This window comes from Daucus carota, chromosome 6 (assembly GCF_001625215.2).
Source record: "Daucus carota subsp. sativus chromosome 6, DH1 v3.0, whole genome shotgun sequence".
In the NCBI taxonomy this organism is placed as follows: Eukaryota; Viridiplantae; Streptophyta; class Magnoliopsida; order Apiales; family Apiaceae; genus Daucus; species Daucus carota.
This window is the reverse complement of record NC_030386.2, coordinates 23,180,556-23,208,122: the sequence shown is the minus strand read 5'-3', so window position 1 is coordinate 23,208,122 and position 27,567 is coordinate 23,180,556. Positions and strand designations below refer to the sequence as shown.

The 27,567-nt window shown below is 32.4% G+C and overlaps 3 protein-coding genes across 24 annotated transcripts; all 3 read right to left on the bottom strand.

Annotated features, from left to right (window-relative positions):
- Positions 1-816: 816 nt before the first annotated feature.
- LOC108193062 (ubiquitin carboxyl-terminal hydrolase 4-like) lies at positions 817-6,809 on the bottom strand. The gene is made up of 6 exons (XM_017359635.2): positions 6,464-6,809; positions 4,385-4,501; positions 3,352-3,450; positions 2,654-2,839; positions 1,603-1,784; positions 817-1,516 (listed from the first exon to the last, which is right to left on the bottom strand). The coding sequence occupies exons 1-6, from the start codon at positions 6,578-6,580 to the stop codon at positions 1,102-1,104; spliced, it is 1,116 nt and encodes a 371-aa protein (XP_017215124.1). The 5' UTR covers positions 6,581-6,809; the 3' UTR covers positions 817-1,101.
- A 1,756-nt stretch (positions 6,810-8,565) lies between these two features.
- Positions 8,566-14,806, bottom strand: LOC108227616 (phosphoinositide phospholipase C 2-like). 22 transcript variants are annotated; one of them, XR_010284381.1, is made up of 10 exons: positions 14,642-14,801; positions 14,308-14,569; positions 12,816-12,849; positions 12,572-12,626; positions 12,331-12,468; positions 11,935-12,080; positions 11,383-11,578; positions 11,107-11,310; positions 9,742-9,841; positions 8,566-9,033 (listed from the first exon to the last, which is right to left on the bottom strand). XR_010284381.1 is itself a non-coding variant. In XM_064079313.1 (9 exons), exons 2-5 carry the CDS (start codon positions 14,317-14,319, stop codon positions 12,575-12,577), a joined length of 225 nt encoding a protein of 74 aa, XP_063935383.1. In that variant the 5' UTR covers positions 14,320-14,569; positions 14,642-14,806; the 3' UTR covers positions 8,566-11,310; positions 11,383-11,578; positions 11,935-12,080; positions 12,331-12,468; positions 12,572-12,574. The 22 variants fall into 22 exon arrangements, 1 of the variants encoding a protein (XP_063935383.1); XR_010284389.1 differs by having other exon boundaries at positions 11,214-11,310; XR_010284378.1 differs by adding an exon at positions 13,330-13,532 and having other exon boundaries at positions 8,566-11,310.
- A 1,388-nt stretch (positions 14,807-16,194) lies between these two features.
- On the bottom strand, positions 16,195-22,026 carry LOC108225205 (tobamovirus multiplication protein 1-like). The gene is made up of 11 exons (XM_017400029.2): positions 21,669-22,026; positions 19,978-20,068; positions 19,832-19,884; positions 19,286-19,378; positions 19,116-19,187; positions 18,861-18,933; positions 18,659-18,704; positions 18,506-18,569; positions 17,734-17,787; positions 17,575-17,652; positions 16,195-16,564 (listed from the first exon to the last, which is right to left on the bottom strand). The coding sequence occupies exons 1-11, from the start codon at positions 21,825-21,827 to the stop codon at positions 16,472-16,474; spliced, it is 876 nt and encodes a 291-aa protein (XP_017255518.1). The 5' UTR covers positions 21,828-22,026; the 3' UTR covers positions 16,195-16,471.
- Between the last annotated feature and the right edge of the window lie 5,541 nt (positions 22,027-27,567).

Here is a 27,567-nt window from a genome sequence, read left to right as displayed (position 1 = left end):
GTGAATTGGTAACTCAACGACTCACTGCAGTTGTGACTTGTAATAAATAAATGATCTCAATTAATTTGTTGTTGTAATAAATAAATGATCCCAATTAATTTGTTGTTTTATTTTAAACGATTTTCATATTTTTTAAAATTTTTGATTTAAAATTCGGTTTTCGGCATCTATAGAATATTAAATTTCGGTTCGGTTATAAAATCAAAATCAATTCGGTTCGATATTCGGCAGAGGTTTTTAATGAATTTCAGTTTCGATTAACACCCTTCAAGTGCTTGTGACTATTCCTATACCATAGAATCCAAAAAACGCTAGAACATCCAAAAAAATTCCAAATATATATTTAGATAAAAATAGACGGTGAATAAGTGAGGCATTTTAGAAAAAATTGAGACGGTGAATAAGTTGGACATTTCGTACAATTTTTGATTCATTCTTGAACTTGGTGCTAAACTGGCGCTGGATAATTTGTAGCAAAACAAAAACAAAAATTATCCTATACCAATAAAAGCAAAACTGAGTGCAAACAGGTTGCATTTCTGTTACAAGTTATAGTTATTAATAACTTCAGTTGGTTATCATTTACAGTCCTTTTATTCATGTTATAAGAGCATCTCCAAGGGTCTTATTTATATTTGTTAGCTATAATATGATATATAAATAATCATCTAAAATCATAGCTAAGAGGTTCTAGTTTCACTCCAATAGTATTATGTATAATTATATTATCTAAAATTATACATAATAGTTTAGATGTTTTACAAATGTAGCAACCCTAATTTTAGTTATCTATATTTTTTTGCTAAGGGGTCATGGTTGGAGTGTAGAATTTTTACCTATTGTCTAAAATGTGCCACATAGATGCCATGTAGTTGCCACATAAACACTTTTACCTAAGAGGTCTAATGCCTTGGAGTTGCTCTAAGCAGCAAAAAGAGACCGTTAACAACTGTACATGTAAAACGTCTCAAACTTAACTTTCTCATTGTGCCGGCTACAATGGCCATACATGCTGTAGAAGAACCAAAGATGCAATTATAGAGGGAGCTCACCCAAATGAATGACCGCTGCCTGCATCCAGAATGTTGACATAAAACTTGACTACACGTTTTTAATTAAGCCGTTGCTGGGAGCTCGCTCATAAAAAAGGATGTATCCATGGTCCGTGTTGCTTGAATACTCCTGTGCAGATCCAAAGGAAGTTTGTACTGCAGATTCATCAACCATCTCTACGTTCTCATCGTCAAAGAACAACCAATGGTTATGGCTTTTCACCAGGCTAACATAATGCCCGTGGTTGGGTCCACTCCCAACATGAACGACGACGGCAAACAGAGAGTATTCAGAGTCCGAGTTTTCCACTGTATTGTTCAATTTCAGCTCTAACGGGAACACAACACGGTATGACAACTTCTTATACCGACCAAGCTGTTCCATGTATTTAAAACGCTTCAAATGGATAACCAGAATCTGGGGTGTTTTCTTTATCTTCATTCTCTTCTGTGCTTCTTGTAAACTGCAATTCCAGAAAACATGTAAATATTCCCAATATCATATGATAGTCCCAGAAGTTCAAAGGCAAAGACGAGATCAAACAGATACCTGCAGCACTTGTCACAGAAGAATTTATCTTCAGCATTCAAAGTCTCGGTAGAACTAAAATTTTTCAAGCAGCTGGTAATAGAACTGTTCTGTTCTATATCAAGGCTCAGATCTAGAAAAGTTTCGTCCCTTGCTGTTACTGTCTCGCACCTTAAGCACCTAGTCTCATTAGTAAGTATCCCCTGCATTGAAATGATCTTGTAAAAAAAGATGACAAAATTGTCCACAGAAAGGTTGCCTTTTTACAAAATAGATAGTCATATTAGGCTTCATGCATATATCTCAAGAATGTCAATTACTAACATCATTTAGTACTAACATGCATCAAGTCGCAACACTATCATACAATGAAAGATAGGATGTACCAAATAATAGATATGGTATACCTTTTTGAAAGATAAGAATATGATTTATATTAAGCCTGTTTGGATTTACTTATTTTGGTTGAACATATACATCTTTTCTTGAATGATTAATACATTAAACAAAATGAAAACAACAATGTCTATGGCCACAACCCGGCAGAACAGGAATCACATTACTTCCTGACGGTATACAGCCAAGTACAACAGACTACAGCAGAGATAATACAATAGATGAAACTCAGATAAATCCAACTGAATGCCAACACAGTACAAACTGACAACTCAACAAAAAATGTTAAAAATGTTTAATAGAGTGCTTAATACAAACACTTAATTGCAAAAGACAGGGGTAACTATAAGGACTCTATCTGAAATAAGCACTTACCTGGTCAAACAGGGCATATGTAATGGTCATTTCCCCAAATAAAACATGAACTTTACATACATTGCTTGAAATATGCCTCTACAGGGTAATCCACAAGGTACAAAAATAACACAATGCAGGTATTTAAGTTGGGAGATCATCATATACTTCTTTCAAAAAAAATCTAGCACAATCAAGTAGATATATATACCAAGTCATCAAAACGTCATGCACATATTACATGATACTGCAGTGGGTGCAAATAAAACTAGACAAACAGATTCAAATGATCCCCATATGCAACAATCTAGATACAACTCACCTGAAAGTTCTCATGAACCCAGGTAACTAATGGTTCCTTCTTCACGCCATTGGCCTGAGAAGTCTTTACCCCGTTTGCAATCTTATCAGGAGGTGAAGTTCCTAAAGGATCTTTTGCTGCCTGGTGCTCTTTCTCCACAATATCGACCAGTTCATTCAACAGGAAGTTCAAAAACTCATGTGCATCCTACACACAAAAATATACAATAGTAGCAATTGAACTAAGCAACATGAGTCACAGGTTATAAGTAGCTGCAACCGGATGAACAGAGCTACAGGAACAGAAAATGTTGATTCAGATTATTACTGCAACAGCATGAGTGCATGAAGAACCACACTTACTAGACTAAAGTAGACGTAAAATCCTACACTGCTCATTACACTACTACAATGGCTAATGCATATGCAATAAGCAATATAAACAAAATGAGGCTTCCAGCAAATGGAAGAAGAAATGAGTTTATTTTACATTTGAGTATGTCAACATCACTAATAATAACAACCTTCAAATATAAGGAAATCTAATTCCAACATCTAAACTGCATTTGCACTAATAATATATGATTCAAACATGCAAAAAAGAACTATAAAATGTCAACGAGAATCAGGTCACTATTAGTATATTGTCTCAATAAGAGGGACAGAATTAATAAAACAAACAGGTCTACATATACAAGTCCTCAATAGGCAATACCATACCTGATGTGCATATCCCCGAAAAAGTTCATTTTGTTTCTTCACTCTCTGAACAAAGCGTTTCGGAGCAATTACACCTGTTTTCTTCTTCTGAGAGCCTATCTAAATACAGAAACAACAGGTATTAGATTACACATTTCTATGGCCATCAGTCAGAAAAACATCATAATTTTCATCTAAAATGCCAGAAATGACGTCTTTAGTTGTTAGCTTGAGTGAACAAGACAGTGTACAACTCTTACATTAACTGTAAGTGCAATAACCAAAAAGGACGGGAAAAGTAACTTCTTCTATATCAAATTTGATAGACTGCAAACTTAGTTGTGTGGACTCTAGTGCGGAGTGCGAACAAGGTACAGATCCCAGTGTCCGATTACCAATTTCAAAAATAATAATATTCTCAGATATGTATTCAAAATTGGACACTGGCGTCAGTGGGATGAATGTGAAACACATGCTTATTTCATATTCATTATTCTGAATGAAAAAAAGTGTCTATTACAAATGAGCCTGCCAAGGACATATACTAATTCATAGCACATTGACAAGTTATTAAAGTCCTCCATAGGTTTTGCTCCGAATAAATAAGTGCAGTAGCCTTAGATTTTAATTTCAATCTGGATTGCTAAACTGTGAAGTGTCCACTTCAAAGATGAAGGATAGGCTCAGATGTCAAAAACCAACCCCAAGTCATGTCGACCTACGACAGCAAAATGAGGCCTGAATAGACAGACATTGCACATAGTTCTACTACGAGTTTATATTAATACTTGGTGGAACCAGTCATGACCAATTCAGAAACTCATGATGCTTATATATGGAATTTTCCTCCGCTAGGAAACTACAAAATTGGAAAATTTAAACTACAGAGACTAAGGAACTTTATTATACTTAACAGAGGACAAGAAACCTAAAGAAAACAAAAACAATACATCAAACTCAAAGATATGATGCATATAGAATAAACACAGCACAAAAAGGAAAAACACTTTAAATTAAACCAAAAAACAAATTACTCATTTTCTGCTCAATTTACCTGCGAAAATAATTCTGCCAAACAAGTTAGGAGGTTTTCTTCTGCATCACTTGAACTTTTGTTATTTGCATAATACTCTAGCAGCTGATCACGAAATGGGACACAGAAGTACAACGCCTGAAAGATATGGCCATAATATATTATGACATCACACATCAGGTACTCCTTAAATAGAAATAAGGTCTTAAAATAAGAGAAATTATAAAGAAGATAGAAGTGCAAAGAAAACCAGGTACTCCATAACACCAATGCTGATGCTGGAACTGATTTAATTTGTCTTAAAATAAGAGAAATTATAAAGAAAATAGAAGTGTAACGAAAACCAAGTATTCCACATAATTGCTGATGCTGTAACTGATTTAATTTTTCAATCAGGGTACCACACAAAAGAATATTATAAAGTGTAGAATAAATCGTTAAGAGTTAAGACCATGTAATATCTATGCTCATGCTAAAGCTAATTTAATATTCAATCTACGGAACTAGCAACAGAAGCATTAAACTGGCAACACAGTAAGACATATCGAGGACGGACACATTTGTAAATTATTAATGTAACCATTTACTTTCACAATCTCAAGCTTAACTCCCTTGTCCAATTCAGATATCATCAACTATTACGGCATATTTAGAAAAGAAATGTTTTTAGATTCACTATCCCTGTCATATATAATAGAACTATATAAGTGCACAATGGAAAAAAAATGGAAGAAATAATTATAAATATTTCTTTTCTGAAGGGAAATAAGCTTTTGGGATTCAATTTCAGCTATATAAGAGAACTTTAAATGACTTGGGAGCCGAAGTTCTTATATATATTAAACATAAACTATTCTCCTAGTGCAAATCAAAAACTAAATTGAACAAAGATATATAAAGATTATTTTCTACAATGAAGGATGATATATTATCATAACTGAATGGCATCGAAAGTCTTCTATATTGTTTTCAAATCATCTCATTCCTCTGTGTACATCATCCTTCTACATGTCTCTTATAGTTTCACCAAATGTAAGCAAAGAGAGCTAAGTGAACTCTCTATTGCTAGTAGCTTGCACCAAGAATCTTCCATAATCCCATTTGAGCTTACTAAGAAATGAGGATTAAGATATTCACAATGAGGTATGTTGGACTTCCTAACAGAGAAGACGAGAAGGAATCTTTTCCAAATTGAAATCACACAGAAACTGGGGTTCTATACTATATATAGTACAAATAAGAAGAGAAAATGATGGAGTACCCCTTTCACTACGAAACTAAGAAAAAGAAGACAATTTTCACTTCAAACCCTGAAAATGAATTGACAAATTCATCGTAAGTGATAAAAAGTACTAATTAGGAGCACTGAATTTTATGATAAGAAAAAACAAAGCATATACTAAGTTCTTTCATATGTGCCTCTATTAACTTGTATACAGAACTGGTGAGCCTCCACCACATGACAAAACTAAGAAGCTTTTGTAAATTGTAACATCCACAAGTCAAGGAGATGTAATTGGAAGGTAGACATACAAAAAAGCAGCAGATAAACAAGGACAAATATAATGTGAATAAATAGGATGTCCCAAAATCATCCAGATCAATATATAATAGCTCGTTTTAAGAGGATTCCAGCTGGTAAGCAGCAAATGAAAGTCAAAATAAATATCACCCTATGAATCAAAACTCTACAAGTTCACTGCTGTCCTATTACTCACAAACTAACAAAAGGAATAATACCCATGCCCCTTACCTATTCCTCATTCCGTCCCTATATACACAATTTTGTTAATTAGCATCTCAACAAATTCCATTACCAGAAAATCAAATCATACCATAATCACAATATCCTATAATTCTGGGTCCCGATTCACAATCAATTACCAAACCTACCAATCTATTTGCCTATCGCCACATAATCCTCCAACCTCCATAGTAAGTTTCATTTGTAACACAAAAAATCGACAAAAACACAAGGATTCAACAAACAAACAAATACCCACAAACAAGCATGCTTAAGCCAACACCTTTTCACAATTTCACGCAATAAATCAGAAAATGAAAGAAACAGACAAAAAAGGGGGAAAAAAGAAGAGATACCTGAAGAACAGAGTTGCAATAGCAAGTATTACCAAAATTCTCAAGACCAAAGTAACGTTCGCCTTCAGGAAAGTGGTCGCCGAGAGCTTTCTCGAGTTTAGAACCCGTAGCACCCATCAGACCATCTACTAAATACCAAAACTCCTCCGTTTATTATGTATGTATCTTTGTATCTATATATCTACGTAGATAGCTGTATGTCGGAAATCTGAGGTAATTTCGATCGGAGCAATTAGCATGATTATATCATCATTTTGTTGATTTGATCGGGGCGGCCTTCTCTGCTTGTTTCTCCTCAATTTCTCCTCTTTTTTGTTGACTCGGTTTTTATATACTCGCTTCTTATGTCATCGTTAGTTATGATTTTTTCAAAATTAATACATGCTAAAACTTAATATATATTAATTTCTCAAAATTAATATATATATATATATATATATATATATATATTAAAACTCAATTTCTCCCCTTTTTTTAAAAAAAAAAAGGTTGCCTACAGAAAATATTATCGGGGTGTATTCGATTGAGATTTTAATAGATTGTTTTAGTTTATGGATTTTAATAGATTATATGTGATTTTGATTTTGGACGGATTCTTGATAAAATGTCGTAGAGTTATAGGATTTAAGCACAATGCTTCAAAATCCCATTGATTTGAGTGGGATTTCAAAAAACTTAAAATACACTGAAAAATGCGACAAAATCCATCATTTTGTGAAATCCAAAAAAATCCATCAGTATTTGAATACCATCAGATTTTGATGGATTTTAAACAATCTCAATTGAATACCATCGGATTTTAAAACATAATTTAAAATCTCAATTGAATACTACCAGATTTTTTAGCATAATTTAAAATCCCATTCGAATACTTAAAAGATTTTAATACATTTCAAACAATTCCAATTGAATACACTCGAATTTCATGAATGAAAAAAAAATGCTTAAAAATCTCAATCCAATACACCCCTCTATATGTCATTTTAAATTATTGTTCCCCCACTCGGTCTTGCAGCAAAAATAAAAAAAACGAAGACTTTTGACTTGACTAGTGACGGTAATCGTTTTTTTCCAGTGTGTTAAACCGGTGTCCGTATCCGTTTGCGCGCACTTCGACTAATATGCTCAACTAATCTGGTCAGGCTACTAGCACACCGAACATGATAGCCCACTTACTTCCGGAGTGCCCAGAAAATCGAAAGCAATCTAGAAAACGCCGCAATCTATTATCAATCGAAAGATTGAAGTGTGCTTTCTTTATTTACTTTATAAAACCCTTTCTCCCCTGAATTTATTAATTATACTAGCCTATAACCCGTGCGAAGCACGGCGACCATATAATTTTAATTTGATTATTTATAAGTTTAATATCATTTTATTAGAGTTTTTTATTAATTAAATAAAATGATATTAAATTATATTAGTCGATTGGTTATATTCCCTTTTAAAAATTTGTCTTGTACAATATTTTTCTGTATTATAAGATATTAGTATAAACAATCAATTTTTTTTTATATGTGAATGTTTTCTTAATATTAATATATGATAATGTGGTTTTTGACTAATATTACTTCATATTTTTCATATTTCATTGCATAGCACATGATATTTTTGCATTGGAAAAAATTTAGTTATATTAAAATATTGAGCTAAAAAATTTAGTTATTGGAAAAAAAATTATTTATTTAAAGATTTTAGTTATTAAAATGTTTTTATTATCCATATGTGAATTTTCTCTTAATATTAATATATGATAATATTGGAAAATGCTACGATAATAAGGGTGATACCTCCGGAGCAAGAGCTCTTTGTGCAGGTGAACTAACACATTTGTTGAGATAAAATAAAATTATTTTATTAAATCTTTGTTGAGATATACAATTTAATCTTAATATTTTATTATATAAAAATTTATTACCAATATCACCTAATCGCCCATTCAATAATACTTAAATGATAGAACTATGTGTATATAGTTGGTTGACATTCCAAAACTCAAAAGTTAAATTAATTTAACTAAAAACTTGTAAGTCATAACTTTGTTTAAGGTCACAAAAAATTATAATGTTAAATATTAAATTGATATTATAAAGATATAAGGATACAAAGAAAAAGCAAAGATATTTTGACAAATAAATAAATTATTTTAATATTGTACAAATATTTTAGATGCTCACTATTTATTATGGATAACAATTTTTTATTTCCATAAATTCTAATTCAAAATATATATGTCTTGTGAGAATATTAGTCTCCCTGTAATTGCTTAGTCTTCAACCAAGACCTCCTGTTCTGGAACCAAAAAACAATTTTGCTGGACTATAGTCCTAAATAGCCAGCATTCTCCTCTCAGGTTCAATGTTAACACCTTCAATCAAGAAATATTAGATTGGCTCCATCAAAAGATTCATCTTCAATAGATATAGACAATCACAGTCTGATTACACAGATCAAAATCTTCCGGTCCGTCTTTGTACTGTTAAGGCTTGCCAGGTTTTGTTACGACACGGCCTCATCCACCATTGCCATGTTGTAGAGTGAAGATGACGAATGAATAAGGGACTCTGCACCTACATTTTTTATAAACAAATTAAAAAAGTGTAGTATTATGACACTCTTTATAATGGGCAACATTAAATTTAAACATTACCTAGGAGTTATATTAAAAAATAGCACAACTATATTGCTGACAAACAAATGACAACACATCTATATGAAATGCCAACATTATGACATATTTGATGATTTTGACCTATATCACCAATTGATTCAAATTATAGAAAACGGCACTTCAGCTAACAGACAGGGAGGGAGGGAAATTTTAGGTGACCCTGCACTACTTTTGCCACAATGCTACAATGTAATCCAGAGGAGCAAGTCGTTCATGGTTGTCCCAAGCATAGTCTGTTATAGGTATATAAGACCTTATAAAATAATCTAGGCAAAATATTTAAAACTAACCACCAATTAATAACACCAGGCCTTCCATTATATTAGATTCCTGAGAATACTTTGGTATCTCAACTATTTGGGACATAAAATGTCACACAACAGTCTGTTATTATTATAGGCATTTTTAGTAGTCAAGACTTCGGAGTTGATTCTCTCGGACACAACAAAAAGTCATTTAAGAATATATATATATAAACATAGTAGCAGGAACATAAACACAGTAGCAGCAGTTGGAGGTTACTTCGCAAAAGAATAAAAGGAAAAGGAACATTTAGTGGTTTATAGTAACATAGTAAGAGTTATACACAGACAACTAATTTACGCACCTGAAACGAAAAACAAATTTTAACATTAACATTCCCCGGAGTTGCTACTTCCGCCACCTAAAATTCCTTTGTTAATTGTGAGCAGGTGGTGCACTAAAAGCTAGCCACAGATGAAAGAGATAAAATGATTATATCTCAACTATTTGGGACATAAAATGTCAAACAACAGTCTGTTATTTCTCTACAGGCATGTATAGCAACACAGCTTATAAACCGAAAACCCTTCATTTGATGAAAGAGATACACAGCCACAGATGCCTATGGAAAAGTATATAGTATAGTTTTTTATGCTTACTCTAAAACATATTTAGGAATTCAATACTTACAAAACAATTACAACATTGGCAGTGACTAAATAAAACTCTGAAAGTCAGTATAACATATCGAATTGAAAACCAAATAGGAGGATGCTTTAATCCAAAAAGGTCCACCGCAACTAACCTTAACATGAGATACTTAACAATAAACATATAGATAGATATGTAAAAGTTCTATTAAAAATATTCTCAAGGTACAAACAACTGTCTTTCAATTTCGTTTTCGATTAGGTGAAGTTTTATTGCATAGCCAGGCCAAATTGCAATATACAGATTTAAACTGAAAAAATATAGGACATTTCTATATCGACATTCATATTCTAGATATAATCTAAAACTGAAACTATCCATGACAACACAAATAAATGAAAAAATAAATCACCTCACCAAGCTCAAGGTGACACTTCTCTTCCATAATTTTGTTCCCCTTGTATTAAATTGCCGAATGATCCACAACACACTTACGAATCAGACAATACAGAACAAATTTATAAATTCTATTCTTTTTTTTTCTCAGTTATAATCTCTTAATGGAGACCTAGACCTGACTTGATAACTCCCTTTCTACATCTTTTTAGGGAAGAGTGGTACACCCACATTAAGAAAAAATAAACAGCATGGAATCAACTTCCCTAAATTAAAACTGAATGGATCTTATTTCTGTTACACATGCAACGATGTGGGTGACTAATAATTTAAGTTTTTTTAAAAAAGTGATTGGACAGAACCTCCAGACACACCAAGTCTGCGCATAATTATCTTCCGTAAAAATAAATTTACAAAACATAAAGACTTAAACCTTGAGAGGGTGAAGCCTCTAGGACTGTTAAATAGATGATCATATTTTCTTTTATTATTAGAGAATTTTGACCCAATTCATCTTTAAAAAGTTTGTGAGTAGTGATAATGGACTACCGTCGTCTCTCCTGCACGATATAAAGTATAAACAATTTTTTTTTTCTTGTGAACAGTTGCAAACATTCACCGGATTTTATCAATGAGCTAAACCTCGTCATAAACTGTAGATTTCAGAACTTTCGGAGCATACCTTGTAAAGTGATCTTGCTTTACCAAATACGAAATCCACGGTTCACTCAATATAACTCTGGTAAAAATAATGAGATCCAGTGTCATCTAAGAGTTTGTATTGCGTACCCACAATTCTAACTCCGTAAAACATGGCTGTATCACCAGCGATCCCCAATGCAACTGCTAGCATTCCAGTACTACCTACAGCAGCGTTTACTGAGTTCTGCAAAAACATCACATCACATACTAACCAAATGTGTATAATTCAGTTACTAAGAAAGGGCCTGATAAGTACCTCAAAAGTTATCCCAGCAGCTCAGAAGTAATCGAACAGGACAGTGATGGAAGCTGATCTGTAGGTGCCAAGAACAGTGCCATCCTTGGATATATCAGAAGCTTTGTCACCCTAAGCCATCACTGTTTGTCTTGCTGCATTCTGATTTCCAATCAAAGAGATATACGGCTTCGATGCCGGGATTATTACCTTTTCCCTGCGAAATTTCCAGAAATGCATAGAATGTTATCAAACACTTATCACCCTTGAAATAATATTACACAGGAACATGAGAAAACAGCGGTTACATCTTGCAGTAAAAGCATATATTTAACTGTCCCACAACCCACGTCCCTGTTTTTTTGCCTATCATCAAGCCTTGTCAAAATCGCACTCATTCAGCCTAAATCACTATATAGAATACAATCGCTGATGAAAATCAATCATTCAAGATGAAGATGAAACCGATCATAAATGTGTATGCTTACAACCTGTTTGACAATAAAACACTGACTAAAAATATACATACATATATCCTAATCTAATCACTTGATAATGACAGAAATTACAGACCTTGCAATACCGATGATAAAGAAATGGATAGTTTTAAAATTTCTGCAACAAATGCAAGATTTAAGTTTGTTGAGCCATCAACAATATCTTTTGCAGTCCATTTTCTCAGCTTGCTCCACGATCAAATTTGCTCTTTCAGTAGGATCCTGTAACTCTAATACGTCAAACTCAAATTTCGTAAGTAATTATTCGAGAAGCTCGTGAGTGTATCTAAACCAACAATTAAAACTTAAAAACCAAATAAATCAAGCTAATTTTAGGTCTAACGATAGATACTTTGATAGTATATAAATTATTGTAAAATTATCAACAGAACATGTCCAAGAAGAATAAAAGACCATATTAATGTCACAGTATGATACTCCAAAATTTGAAACCTTGCAACATTAAACTCACCTGTACAATGAAAACATCCGGAGCGGGTATTTTAACACAAAGAAACCAAAGCATCATTAAAAATTGAAACACAGGCTTAAATAAAAGCATCAAAGGCTGAAGTATCTTTGGCATATGAGGGATTGCTGGCCAGGGTTTCTGCAGAACCAGAAAACTCATATTTAGTGAAGGATGTAACAATCCTTTAATGAATACACGAGTTTCAAGTTAACTTGGTATAGTTATTAACAAAAAGCAGTACCATTTATGAATATGGATATATTGGTGCTCTAATACAGCCGAGTGAGGGCCTGAACCTACTCATACATCCAAGAAAAACAATTAGCACAAAAGAGTGTTACAAATTTTTAAACTCATTTTCCAGATTGATATGGTTTCCCTATAACTAAACAAAGAGATAACTGATTTAAATTATGCATAAAAGTTAATAAAATATCTTCTAATTTGAAAACAACAATTCTACTCCAAATATAAAATATATATACCTCCGTATGCAACTATATCCACTTCTAAGCATGCCTGCAAGAGAATGTGAGGTCAGAAAATAATCAATATATATATAAACTGGCCTCATACTTGAATCAATCAAACAATTATACATCTAGACTGCAGCTTCTCAAACCGATTTACTTTCTTACAAAACAAAAATCCTCAGACTCCAAAAAATTCTGAACTTTCAAGGTTTCCTCAATAGTCGAAAGTCTGCACATAAATCATCCTTCTCGACCCTATTTTGAATGAGAAACACTACTAATCAATGTGTTAATCAGTAATTCAAATTTCTTCAATTCTTTACACGATCAACGAAGGTAATTAAGCCATATCAGTAATTGACATAATGTTTAATGTATCTGAAGTTCTAGCCTTGTCTAAACAACTAACTTCTAAGTAAATTCACAAATTCAACGAAAAATAGCAGGAATACTGCCAATTTTACTCAAACATACATATCAAGCTGCAAAAGAACTATAAAGCAAAATCTTAATCTAGGTTACCCACCCTCCATGTTTAACATGTATAGCGCCCTTGCGTGAGTTTGAGTCTAGCCATAAATCAAGTTCTATAACTCGCACACCTCTTTTAAGTGCTTCTATGATTGGAACATTACTGCAATCACTATTGAGCTGATTCTCGGTCAAGTACGAATTATGTCCGGTGTATATGAAATAATGTGACAGTGGTGCAGTCATGTCGTGATTGACCTAAAAATAGAATAAGTGTCCATGTTAGCTGTAAAGTTTGTGATAAAGCATACCTGCTGAAAAAACATGAAACTATTTCTCTCTCTCTCCCTCCCTCCCTCCCTCCCTCCCTATTGACTACCAAATGCAAATAGAAAAGGCTTAACAAAAACAAAAATCAAATAGTTACATTCAAAGTTACAATCATTACGGAATATCTTCATTTCAAAACTGAGCCAGCCTAATTACTAATTTTCTTTTGCTGAATATTTTACCTAATTACTATTCAGTATTGTTAAATCAAGATATACACAATTTGAGTACTAACAACGTGATGCTGCCCTCAGATTTCCATTAATCATTGTTAAAAGATTAATATCTAAACCAACCCCCTTGGGGAAACAGTTGAATCTTATTAGTCTAATGCCAGAAAATCTTAAACTATTCCAGAAAATTTCTCGAAAATATAAGTTAAATCACACCAAACATACCCCATATATCCCCCTAAGTGCAATAACAATCTTGATGTCTAATCAATCATATAAACAGATACCATCAATACTATTTAGTCCTAATTTACTCCTAATATCTCCTGTCTGTCCATTTCGCCACACACCAAGATTAATCATCAAATTCAATTTCCTAATTACCACTTATCCGTAACTCAATTCCAATCAAGAATCCAAGATAAAAAACAAACAAATTAAAATAAATCCCAAAACAGTGGAAAAGGTCAACTAAGCAAGATCCCAACTCAAAAACCAAACAAATTGAAATCAAAGTACTTAAATCATACCTTAGACAACATGGGTGGATTAAGATCAGTTGAAAACAGAAAATGATGAAAGTCGTCAAGACTCAAAGAATGTCTTGTGAACCTAGCAATGTGATGCCTCCTATCAAGAACTTGTTGAACTATACTCTCACACTCACTCAGTGTGGCTCCTTGCTCACCTTGCTCTTCAACCAAGAATCTCCGGAGCTGTTCAGCACTCAAGTGGGTCTGTCGCTGATCTGCCTTTGCCTTCTTCTCATATGATTGTTGTTGTTGTATATCTCTGTTCATGGTAAAACTTTAAGGCTGATTTTTATTAAAAGAAATTAAAAGAAAAAAATATGCTAGGAAGTACCGTTCGCTTCGACTGGGTTTGCTTCAAGTTGCAAAACAAACGCGTTTAGCTTTGGTGCCGCGCTACTTGACAGCCACAACTTAGAAAGGATGGAGAGTCACGTAGGGATGGAGAGTCACATAGGTGCGAAGGGAGTACTTATTTTTGTTTGTATCTATAGAGATAGAATTTTGATCGGAGACTTTCTTTAAAAGCTAAAATAAAAATAGGACACGTATTTTTAGTAGTAATCTAAAGATAGATCAAAAAATAGGACCAAAAAAAGTACGACCAAACCAAAAAACGTGAAGAAAAAATGGGACTACAAATTATACTTATGTTGGCTTATTATAGTATAGTATAGATACATATAAATAAATTTTGAAAATTTAATGGTCTTTATTCAAAATATTTGTATATCACAAAAAATTAAACAAGATCACAGAAATGGGACAGAAAAGTGTAACACAGGCCTTGAAAATTAAATGACACGTTAGCATATTGCCATGGCCAATCCTAATCCTTGTGTTGTCGCAATAGAGGCGATAGAGCCCAAAATGCCGATTAGACCTGACAATTCGGTACACGACACAAAAAGTTTGGGTTTGATTTGCAATATTCGGTGCACGAACACGAAAGTACACGAACACGGAAAATACACGTTACTATTAGTGTCGGGTTTGGTTTTTAATATAAGTACACGAACTAAATAAATAAATATAAATTAAAAAATATATTATACTTATTTTTATATATTCTTTAATTCAATTTCAGTTCTATTATTTCATTTCTGTTATCTTATGAATTTATTATATGTCTAATCTATTGCATGTCATAGAAAATTTGTAAAAATAATAGATTTAGTGTGAAATCCGTGTATTTTCGTGTACAAATGTGTATTTCGTGTACATTTCATCCGGACTGTTCGTGGTACACGGAATGTACACGAAATTTTTCGTGTACTTAACGTGTACAGTTCGTGTTGACACGAAATAATTCGGTTCGTGTACGTGTTCCAGAACTGATACACGAATCCCAAACAGTTTGGGTTCGAATTTAAGGTATAATACACGAAAACACGACACGAACTGTTTGCTAGGTCTACTTCCGACTATTCTTTTAGGTTGTTTGACTTCTTTGGTCAAATTGACCAACTTTTAACTAAAATTACACATATTAAAAAATTGAAAAAAATTATAATAATATATTACTAAAATCTACATTTATTCTACTTTAAGATGTATTTTTGATTTTTAGAGATCATGTAAAAATAATTAGTCAAAGTTAACCATAAAAAATAAGTCCAAGGCAAAAAAGCAAAAAAGGTGGGACAGACGGATATATACACAACGGGCAGACTATAGTCACCATCACCATATACAGAGTAAAGACTGATAAAAGTGCAACTTATTTGAACTGTTAAGTGGAAGTAACATAACTTCCAAATGTTTTTCTTTGCCATTTTCTCACGAAAATCCGCGCACATTTCACAAACTTTTCTTGTTAGGGCGAAGACGTAACACATGTTAACCAGGGCATGCGGCATGCCAGCACATCTATGTATAAGAGATGGATAACGAGAAAAGAACTTGCATGCCATCACATCTATATACACAAAAGATTTAGATAAAGAGAACGTGAGGGCAGCTGCTTAACCCCATCCTTGAACCGTGATACAAGAATTCTTCTGAGGCTAAAAATTGTGCCACTACTTGATTTACGAACAGATAGCAACATGAGGATTGAGGAATATACACCATAAAGAGAGCTAGAGTCGTCACTATCTATCCGCCTTTGAACTATCTTGATAATTCATCACCCGATCTCCAGGGGTATTCTCAGGCCTGAGCATCAACTTATTGGGTGATATTGATCAGACACGCGTCTTGGAGGCAACTTTCGCAGAATAAACAGGACCAAGGCAGATGGCAAAATTTCAACTCCCTGACAGAATAAAAACCACACAATATATATGTAAGCATAATGATAGCAATTCCACCAAAAAGTTGAAACCGTAGTGTGTTGATGAAATCATAATATCAAAATGGAACACCTTGGGACTTCAAATTATTATTTATAAAAGTGGACTCGTTATTTGGAGTTTGGGACAAAAAATAGTTTTAACTAGAATCACAGCTTAAAGATATTGTCACATATTTGTTCCTTGTAAGAACTGGAATCTGCAACAGCTAAATAAGATTATATAAATAGTCCCCCCATGGCCCCATCCCCAGTTTAGGCATGTACCAGTACAGTCGCAGACTGTACGTGCTAAGAGAAAACAAAGAACAGTACTGTGTTGAAAGTTGACAGATATACTCCCATTTAATCTGACACTACTATGATGCTTGGTTGGGGTGAATGACTTTGGACGGAATGAAATGAGATTTGAAATAGATTATGGACAAATGTTAAGATATTCCATTCCTAAAACCTAAGAGTAAGTACAAGAGATTCCTTGTATGATGGGCATTTGATAAAAAAAAGTTGATCCAACCATGTCCTAGTGATGCCTTATATCACTAGGACAACCTCTTCGAGCCTTATTTTTAAGGCACCTCTTTACTATACACACTGTATTTCCCTCTCTCCTTTATATTGTCCTTTAATAATGAAAGAATACCTCTAGTAATAAAATATTAAATATATAATGAGGACAAGGCATATTGTTGAAGTTGAAGTTAGTTAAATATGTCCTAAATCACTAGGACATAATTTTTTTATATTATATTAAGACTTGAACTAGGACATTGTTGGACTTGCTCTAAACTAGAGCTCTCACAACCTAACTAGCGCTCAAGGCCCCCAAATTTGAAAAGGAATACTTCATTCTCTCCCATACCCAATTTCTTCTCAAAATTTCATCAAATAAATTTCGCATTCTCCCCAACAAAACACAACACATATTATTAGGATGCCAGGTGCTGATGAAACAAACAAAAAGAAGAACTTACTGCATAAAAGATAAGATCTAATATGGGATGACCCAGCACATCAACATCAACGTGCTCATCAAAAGCAGAGAGGCCGACCTAAACATAAATACATACCGATGTTAAAGTTGCATAAAAAGAATATAGAAGGCATTCATTCGCACAGCAAAGAAAACTCACCACAAAACATCTTATTAAGAAACAAGTGCAGCAGATTCCTGTCACAAAGCCTACCTGCAATTACAGGACATGGAACGAGATATAGGGTAAGACCCACAACCAACATCATTTATAACTTGTGTAATACACAGACTACTCTTTACAGATGATTTTTAAGTCAGTATATAAACTTCCAGTCTTCAGTGTTGACTGTTCCGCAGAGACATTTAAACTAGATGTATATCGATACATGCAAGGACAAAATAATGAAAGAATATACTAGATTACATGTAGAAACGCCAGATATTATTATCCTGGCGCATAACCACAATGGCCATATCATTGGCAGCCGTTCAAGCACACGTTCCTTTTTCACTAATTAGCAGATAAACATGAGAGGTGTGAGGCCCCCACAATATGAAAAATTCATCTCAATAGCTGTGATATTTCTTAATGAGTATGTTAATTTTAGCATAAATTTGACACACTACCATTGTATTGCTCTCGGTCTACATATTCTTCATTGTGCTCTAGCAAACGGTAAGAAGATGAACTACTATTATACAAGAAGGGAAGAAGGAAACAATTACAAAAGAAGCCTTAACTACAATATCAACATCTCAAAAATAATGTCAATAGAAACATAATCTGATTTCTCTGAGGACAACATTGGATGCATATAGGTTCATTAGAAAAAAGGTGAACGAATGAACCAATTACACATCTGATAATGTTAAAAACCCAAGCTACAAACGAAAGATCAAGATGACACAAGCATGATAAAAGTACATACCTCATGAAGCTTTTTTTGGCGACCTCTAGACTCAATTGGGAACCGTCGCAGCATGATAAACAGCCTATTTAAATTGTAATAAGTAAACTGTTTATGACACAACTCAATAATTGAAGTCAAGCTTGAAAGTTACACAATGAGAATGTTTATTACCTTCCACCATATATCATGAACCCGAGAGCAGCACAGAAAGATGTGACTGCAAAAGAGCTATAGCTGTTAATGACAAGCCAAAAATAGTAAAAACCAACAACCTTAAGGCCAATACTCCAATATAAAATCTATGGATAACCTACTAGGATTTAGCTCAGAAAAATTGATCTAGTTCAATGTAATCAATTCTAACAACTATGACCTGCAAGGAAGAGTCTAGCCACTTCAACTGCACCAGAACTTTGGCTACTTATCATATATATCCAAATGCAGACCTACAAATGCAGCCGAATTGTCGCATAAATTTGGGATCAGACAGCTTTTACTTCTTGATCAGAGCAGAAAATTGGGTATCTAGAAAAACTTTAAATACATTAACATGGTAGTTATTGCATTTCTATTCTAAAGTTTCTTATTCTTGTATGATGTGACTTTAAGTTAACAGGTTTCATTCTACCTGTGCAAAATATATAATTCCATTGATGATAAAGTATGAAGGTTTGAGTTTGTCAATTGGGAGGCTTCTTGCCTGAGAAAACCATAAACTGAATCAGACAGAGTAGCTTTAGCCTGTGTACAGCATATTATGTGGAATGCAAATTAACACACCGCCTATATCAAAAGTACCTGATGGTATATCTCAGCCCAGAACAGAACAAGTAAAGTATATGTCGAGAAAAACAGAAGCCCAGGAAGATCTAGGACAATCATACTGAATGCCTGAATAACACAAAAATTCTTAGCTGATAATTGATTGGTCATAACTCATAACTGAAGAATCATATAGAAATAAAAGATAAATGAAGTATGCCCGATTCAAACAATGTTCTGGCCAATATCTTATATAAATAAGAAGGAAATATCAATTCTGACTCGTACATCCAGATGAATATGTTAAACACCATCTCTGATCTGTTACTGCCAAATTGTAAATAGGTAGTAATCCATAAATATTTCTCTTACTGAGTATAAATAAATTCCTTCCGACGACAAATATTACATTGTTGAAAAAGATGATTGCATCTCTCCAGTTTCAAGACAAACACATCACATTGTAGTCCAGCTTCAAAACAGAAGCTATGTATAGTGTTCTGATATCTGTTCTGACTGCCTAGGCATTATGATTATAATCATATCTACATTTTTGCATTATAGGATGAAATCATAACTTACTTTTGGTCTGGTGCTAAACACACTTTTGTAAACTCCAAACTGGACAGCTCGTACTGTAAGAAAGTGATACAATTTATCATGTCTAATATAATTCCACAAAAGGATTGCCAGGAGAGTTTTAAGAAAGTACATGGACTATAACTTACTTCCATTCACGATAAAATTCATGAAGTGAAAAACCTTTTGTGTGGTCCAACCGAACTCCGGTACTCTCAACTGAATGCGGATTAGCTGCACCTGGAATTCGGGAAAAAGACAGTATGAAGCAGTTAAAGCAGTAATTCTCTTTGCGGACATTTACTTTTGAGAAAATACACATTTTCATAGCATTAAGTATCATGATTCAGCCAACCATTCACGATAATACTCAAAAATACACATGAGAATCAAACTTTGAACCTCTCTTTGCAAAAGGGTCACCCTTGCCACTGCTCAGGCAGTACACACTTGAGGATATTCTATCCACTATATCGATGAGACAGTAATGTGTTTAAAGAATTTAGTACTATCCACAGAATTGAATATATAACTCAGAATTTTGGGAACCAAAAATGTCTAAATAAGCATCATATAATCAGCTTTATATCACTGTAACCTAAGGTCCTCTTTCTACTATCTATCGTTTTCAAATCAACATCCATACACTTTGGCTACACCTCTAGTTTTTTAGAGACTCCGACTATGGAAGGCTGGCTAATTGGCTATAAAATCAACTGAGAAACCTAAATAATAATTACAAGAACAATAATGTGGATCAATCTTGAAATACAATCCTGATTCCAGAACAAGCAAACTAATTTATACTCTGAGCAAACATCCAAAAAGTTTCCAACAACAACATTTATTTACACGTTATATATAAAAAATTATGGTGTCCCGGTATATAAGAATTTTTTTTTGCATCAACTTAGATAATTTAATGGCTTGATAGAATATCTTCCAAGTCTCAGCACACTGATATGTATAAAAAACAGTGTGAGCCTGTCAACTATATTGCCCTCTTCTATTACTGTCTAATGCTCCAATAACATCATATGCGAAAATTCACTTGAGAATTTTTTGGTAATAACACACATCAATCTGATAGATAAGCAGAAAGAATGGATTCTAAGCCTCCCTGCTGATGATCCCCTACTTTCTGGATACATATAGGTGTGCATAGGTCTTCACTTGCAATCACTCCCCAAAAAAGGATGCATTCACGACATTCAAGATACTTGTATGCTAGGGGACTACTTATTTATACAAAAACACAATCGAACTATTTACATAGTTATTCTTCCCCATTTCCACCTTGTACCTAAATCTAGTTTTTGAAATTTCTACATCTTCTTCCTGACTCTTCACGTGAAGATTATGCATTTGAGGCATTAAAACAACTTTCTCCCAATTAGACGGCGTCCTAACCTGATATTTCAAATTAAGGGTGGCAATGTCGCGACGCCAAGAACTCGACTTGCCCTTACTCAATTTTATAGCCACAAAACTGGAAACAAGGCACTAGTTCTTATCAGGACATTATTACTTCATATTCATATGGTCGTTTTGAAATTTTCCCGGTCCATCCATTTTTCTCGAAATTCCCCAACTTTTCGAATAACAAAACCCAAATTGATAGTTTGTCAAATACTCTAAACCAAAACTTTTAAAACCTGGTAACCAAGATGGGTTCTCCAGAAAAAGAAAAACAGTCAGATAATCCGCCAATAGACTTATCCAAAAATCATAGCAACTGGATATAATTAACACCATATAATAATTTGAGATACAAAAAAGAAAAACAAAGAATGAAAGAAATACACACATAAATGTAGATAAATAAAGAAAAGAGAGATACCAATGCCACAAGAGCGACAAGTGCATAAGCAGCACAGAGGGCATAGAATATGGCTTTGTGCCATTCTTCTTGCTCATTCAAGAACCCTATATCTTGTCCACTATCAAAACCCATGTGGCTTTTTAACAAAAGACTCTGTATATTTGTGATGAACACCATTGATGTGTGAAAATCTGAGACAAAAATTAGTGGGTGAACAGTGATGGGGAAGAAGAAGAGGGGAGAGAAAGTGGGTTTCTGTTGTTTTTATGAACTTATGAGTGGGAGATGGAGAGGGGGAGAGAAGAGAAAGGGACACGTGTAGAGAGGAGTAGAGATGAAGTTCACGTGGCTTCGAGATAAACTGATGACTTGACTTGTTAGTTTGGTTTAAGTATTTGTTCGCTGCTTTGTTTGCAATCAGCCTACGGATTTATCGTGCGATTCGACTGCCTGGCCTGAGATTTATTTCCGTGATGGGTTAAAATAATAAAAAATAAATAATTACATAAAATTTGGTGATTTTTATGTTGGCGGGATTTATTATATATAATTATATATTTTTATGAAAAAATTAACTTAAAGGTGCCTCTATTAGTATTTTACTAGCATAAAAGTCCGTGCGAGGCACGGGACTCTAGTTTTTGTTGTGTTTTAAATAATATCCGTGTGTCATCATATTATTTCGAGCATAACTATTACGTCTTATTTTTTAACAGACTATGTAAATATGAAATGCAACATTTGAAATCTAATAGAATTGATAGTAATAATATGTACTATATTTTAAAAAAAATTATGGATCAAAAACAACATTTGAACTGATTTTTTCATATTCAAATTCGTTAGGATATAGAGGTCACTACCATATTATCTACATGTTCAAAATTATATTCGAAATTAATACTAAAACTTTTAGAATTTAAATATATTATACCTCATTAAAAAGATCTGTAATTTATTGTTGAAAATTATTAATTATTTCATCCAATATGAAAACTTGTTCTTGATATGTGAATTACGATATCCTAAATCATAATTAGATGAAGATGTGGGCTCCGCGTTGTTTTATATTTATTTCTCTTTTTTTGAGCGTACGTTTGTGTAATAGTTATAAGTGATATATGATGTACAGACCATCAACACATTCTTTTTTTATCATATGTTGCACACACCTTGTATAAATAATAACTGAAACATATATTGTATGTAAAAGACCCTACCTTACTTTATTATAAAAGCATCAATTGAATTACTAATCTTATAATTGTACCCGAAAAATTCCGACACGTTTGATGTGGCTTACCCTTTTAATTTTCATCAATTATATAGTATTTCAATGTCTTTTTTTTTGTTAATTTAAAATATTAGATTATTATTATTTTGATATCGCGTGTTATAATATTGTCTTGTTATAAAATATTGAGTTTTTATCATTAGTTTTCTGAGCTTGTTGATTAAGACTTTTAATGATTTTTCATGTAATTGTTATAAACCAGATCTCAAATAGCAAAAATAGAGTAGATGTCAGTTAGGCACCATGAAGTTCATAAAAATAAGAAATATTTAGTTTAATTAGTCGTATAATTACTTTTTTAGCTTTGTGCAAACTCACGTTTTTAAATATTTTGATACTCTTATTTCTTAGGGGTGAGCAATGTAGCATATCATGTTCAATTGTTAAAGATCAAATCAGGTGTTCGATATTCTGGATTATGGAAAACTATTCTTGTTCAATTCCCGTTTAATCAGATATTAGTTTTCACCTAATCGCGTCGGATTATCCATTTCAGAATTAATTATATTTTATTAGTTTAATTTGTAAATGATTAATTAATTTAATTATAGTTTGAATCATTTTATTTAACTCGCATGTTATACATTGATGGATGACATATTAAAATTACAGTTTTAAGACTTTAATACATATATAACTTATTTCTCTGTGTTATTTTATTTTAAGCAAGTAAAATTTATAACTCAATTCTTTTTATTATTTGGTTGACTTTTGATTAACAACATAGAAATTCCCTGAATTCACCTTTGTATCACAGGTTATAATATTTCAAATTCATATATCACCAAAATCACATCATTTAGACATATTTTCTAACACCAAAATTGATGTTTATTGTCATTATTCTTATATCTATAAAAATAAATTTGAAAAGATTTGGTTACACGTCGAATTCCGAATTCATGAGTTTAAAATAAAAAGTAATCTAAATAAAAAATATTCTTTCAGTTATCTTATTTCATGTTCTTCAAAATATTGTAATCTCTTTATAAGTCATCTTTTATGATTCAAAAAAAATGACATAGTCCATGTTGAAAGTCCATCAATTTTTCCTTTCAAAGATGCTCATCGAAATCTTAGTTTTTGTGCTCATTTCTCACATTCATGACTAAATTTCTCTAATATTGTATCGGTACTCGTTTTAAGTATTAAGTTAGATTTGAATTCATCTAATTTTATTCAAATATGAATTATATCTATTTTTTGAAGTCCGAAACATGGCTCGAGCCCAATTGTTCAAAGTCTTTTTCAAATATAAATTTATTACGTAAGTAATTAATTTATGGATATTAATCTATCATGTAAAAAACATATGAGACTTACCTGAAATAATAACTTATCTCAAATAAATAAGATATTGAAAATAATATAAATACAACAGTTTTAACGTATGAGTTTAGTGCTTTTGAATAAAAAATTTAATTGCCTGTGTAGCTCAAATGGTTTGAGTGGTGTAAATGTATTGAAGAGGGCTTGGGTTCGAGTCCCATGAATAACATTTTTTTTATATGTATGAGGAGGAGTTAGGTTCGGAGTTAGGCTCGGGTTCGGAGCTAGGTAATTTATTTGCTCAGGAGGGAGACTTGACACGAATGTGTTGGGCTATTATATATATATAAGTAGAAAGTAGATAAGTAGAAGTAGATAAGTAGATAAGTAGATTATATGAGTTCCTAAAATAAAGATTTTAATATTGTCGCTTATGTTTTCGATTTTCCTATTTGAGTTCTTCTGTTAGCTAATGTTAGAATCTCGATGTCGTGACAGAATTTCCGGCACTTATGTCTGTCTTGATATGCTTATTTTAATGTAATAAATTATATTTCTGTTTTGACTCATGTTTTTATGTGTCTTAATTCACTGTTTATTACTTTTTTTATCACATACTAAATGACATGTAAAAGAGACTTGTCACGTGATCGAGATTCTAACATCCGTTAGAATCTTAGAATCTCAGTTAACAAGAGGACACTAATAGTTTAGTGACCTTTAAATTAATTTTTCTTGTAAAATTACAACGAGCTATTATTTTAGATTGTTGTGAGTATAATGTATATCACTTAAATATGGTCACATGATGTGTATATAGCTAGAACATGAGTTTGATTAAATTATGAATACCCGTAAAATTTCATTGGAGTGAAATTTTCATGGGCATCATATACGGGAGATCAAAGACTTGGCACGTATTTTAAAAATTTTATAAAATATAATTTCGTAATTTATATTATTTTTTTCTCTTAAATTATGTTTAAATTTTTATATAGAAAAATAAATTATAAAATAGATATACTTATTGCTATAATACGAAATGAAAAAAATACATTTTGATACTAAAATTATTTTCATACTCAGATGCCTGGTTTTAAAACAAATTCAAAGAAATGTAAAATATGAACATAAGTATAAAAGATTAAAACAAAGTTGTTTTTATATTCATTTACCTTCAAATTCCCACTTGTATTGCTCATGGGACAATTATAACTACATCCATACACCTTTTTTTTTGTCAGGATAATCACATCTATACTTGGTTCTATATTTAGAACCAAGTATAGCATTTTTCTATTTAAACATCTCATATATTATTGTATTGGAGTGCTAATTTCTACAAGTGATGCTATATTATAATAGCAACTCTTATATCATTGCACTGGACTTACTCTTAGCATACTTATTTTTAAAAACTATCAATTGACACACATCTTAACCGCTAAACATATTGTGTATCACCGTCAAGTTTACACTAAGAGGGGTGTATTGGATTGGGATTTTAAAGCATTTTTTTGCATTCATGAAATCCGAGGGTATTCGATTGGGATTGTTTGAAATCCATTAAAATCTTGAGGTATTCAATTGGGATTTTAAATTATGCTACAAAATCTGGTGGTATTCAATTGGGATTTTAAATTATGCTTTAAAATCCGATGATATTCAATTGTGATTGTTTAAAATCCATTAAAATATGATGGTATTCAAATGCTGATGGATTTTTTTTCATTTCATAAAATGATGGATTTCGTGGCATTCTTCAGTGTATTTTAAGTTTTTTGAAATCTCACCAAATTCAATGAGATTTTGAAGCATTGTACCTAAATCCTATCAACTCTACGACATTTCATCAAGAATACGCACAAAATCAAAATCCTATACAATCCATTAAAATCCATAGACTAAAAACAATGCATTAAAATCCCAATCGAATACACCCCCGTAATTAATTTTTTAGAAACATTTTTATGTCAGACTAGTTAAGACGCTAAATCTTTAAAAATACACTTGTTATACTTCAAGAATCAACTAGCATAGAAGCCCGTGCTAGGCACGGGCCCATAATTTATAATACTTATTTTAAAATTATATATTTTAATTTTAATTTAATTTTTTGCATAATATATTTGATTTTATAATTTTATAAGTATAAATTTATTTTAAAAATCAACTAATAGTGTTAATAATACATGATTCAAGTTGTTATATGGACATATTATTATTCAACATGAATTAACACAACATAATTTATATATGAAACGTTATACTGATATTAATTTGTCCAGTCGATTGTTCAATCAAAATTCGATAGTTAAAATTAATTTTGGGTCAAATTAATTTGATATAATCATATGATAGACGATCTTTTTTTTTTGACAAAATATGATAGACGATCTTTAACTGAACTTTAGGTAGAGAACATGCATAATATATTATATAGGATCCTACTCTAATACAAAATACTAAAATACAAACTAAATACTCCATCCGTCTTAACTTATAGGTCCCTTTTGGGGAAAATATTTGTCTCAAAATACTTATCCCTCTCTTCTTTCAATACAAATTTATCTCTATATTAATTGTGATTTTTTTGAAACTCAACTCTATTCTCAATTCTCAATGCACTAAATCTCTCTATTTATTGTGATTTTTTTGAAACTCAACTCTATTCTCACTTCTCAATGCATTAATTAATGATAGATGAGATGAAATTATATATATAACCGACTTTTTTCTTAGTATGCGTTTTTAATACCAAAATGGACCTATAAATTGAGACGGAGGGAGTACAAACTAATGCGATTAAGTAGAATGGTAAGGGTTTCGGGATCGGGGATGGACCCCGAGATGGGCCTAGACGGGGTCTAAGTGGTACCTAGTAGGGTCGGGGCGGGACCTAATGGGACAATGGTGGGGCCAAGTTTTGGCTCTTAAGACTGTCTGGAGCTTGTCCCGGGCCTGTACGGAGCCTTGACAAAAAATATTACATGTTTCTTTAAGAAATTTTTACGATGATTATATATCTATTAGATCTGGTGTTTCGAAATTATTTTCCTAGTTGATTTTTACATTATTTGCATGACATGTAACTTGATTTTTGGTCTGACTCCGGTCACTTAAATAAACTTGGGCCATATTGATCCGACCTTAAAAAGTATACATGAATATGATCTTTATAGATAAAATAAAATAAAGATCAATATAACTAAATTAATTTACACTTTGAGTTTGAAGTAGTGTCGTAACATGTAATATATAAATATACATATAATTATCATAAATAATTTAAATAAACATTTTGATACATCTCATTCTGATCCTTCAAGTCTAAGTACTTATTCTAGACATGCT

What these genes read in the sequence shown, in the direction of transcription:
- LOC108193062 (XM_017359635.2), bottom strand. Translation starts at nt 6,580, where the DNA reads ATGGGTGCTACGGGTTCTAAACTCGAGAAAGCTCTCGGCGACCACTTT. An exon ending in TGGCAGAATTATTTTCGCAG is followed by an intron (nt 3,451 to 4,384) that starts GTAAATTGAGCA and finishes TTCTGTATTTAG; the next exon opens with ATAGGCTCTCAGAAGAAGAA. An exon ending in TTCTGTGACAAGTGCTGCAG is followed by an intron (nt 1,517 to 1,602) that starts GTATCTGTTTGA and finishes CTGGAATTGCAG; the next exon opens with TTTACAAGAAGCACAGAAGA.
- LOC108227616 (XM_064079313.1), bottom strand. An exon ending in CATAGAAGCACTTAAAAGAG is followed by an intron (nt 12,850 to 13,405) that starts GTGTGCGAGTTA and finishes ATTCTCTTGCAG; the next exon opens with GCATGCTTAGAAGTGGATAT. An exon ending in GGATATAGTTGCATACGGAG is followed by an intron (nt 12,627 to 12,815) that starts GTATATATATTT and finishes ATGTATGAGTAG; the next exon opens with GTTCAGGCCCTCACTCGGCT.
- LOC108225205 (XM_017400029.2), bottom strand. Translation starts at nt 21,827, where the DNA reads ATGGTGTTCATCACAAATATACAGAGTCTTTTGTTAAAAAGCCACATG. An exon ending in TTGTCGCTCTTGTGGCATTG is followed by an intron (nt 20,069 to 21,668) that starts GTATCTCTCTTT and finishes CCCGAATTCCAG; the next exon opens with GTGCAGCTAATCCGCATTCA. An exon ending in GGGCTGAGATATACCATCAG is followed by an intron (nt 19,188 to 19,285) that starts GTACTTTTGATA and finishes TGGTTTTCTCAG; the next exon opens with GCAAGAAGCCTCCCAATTGA.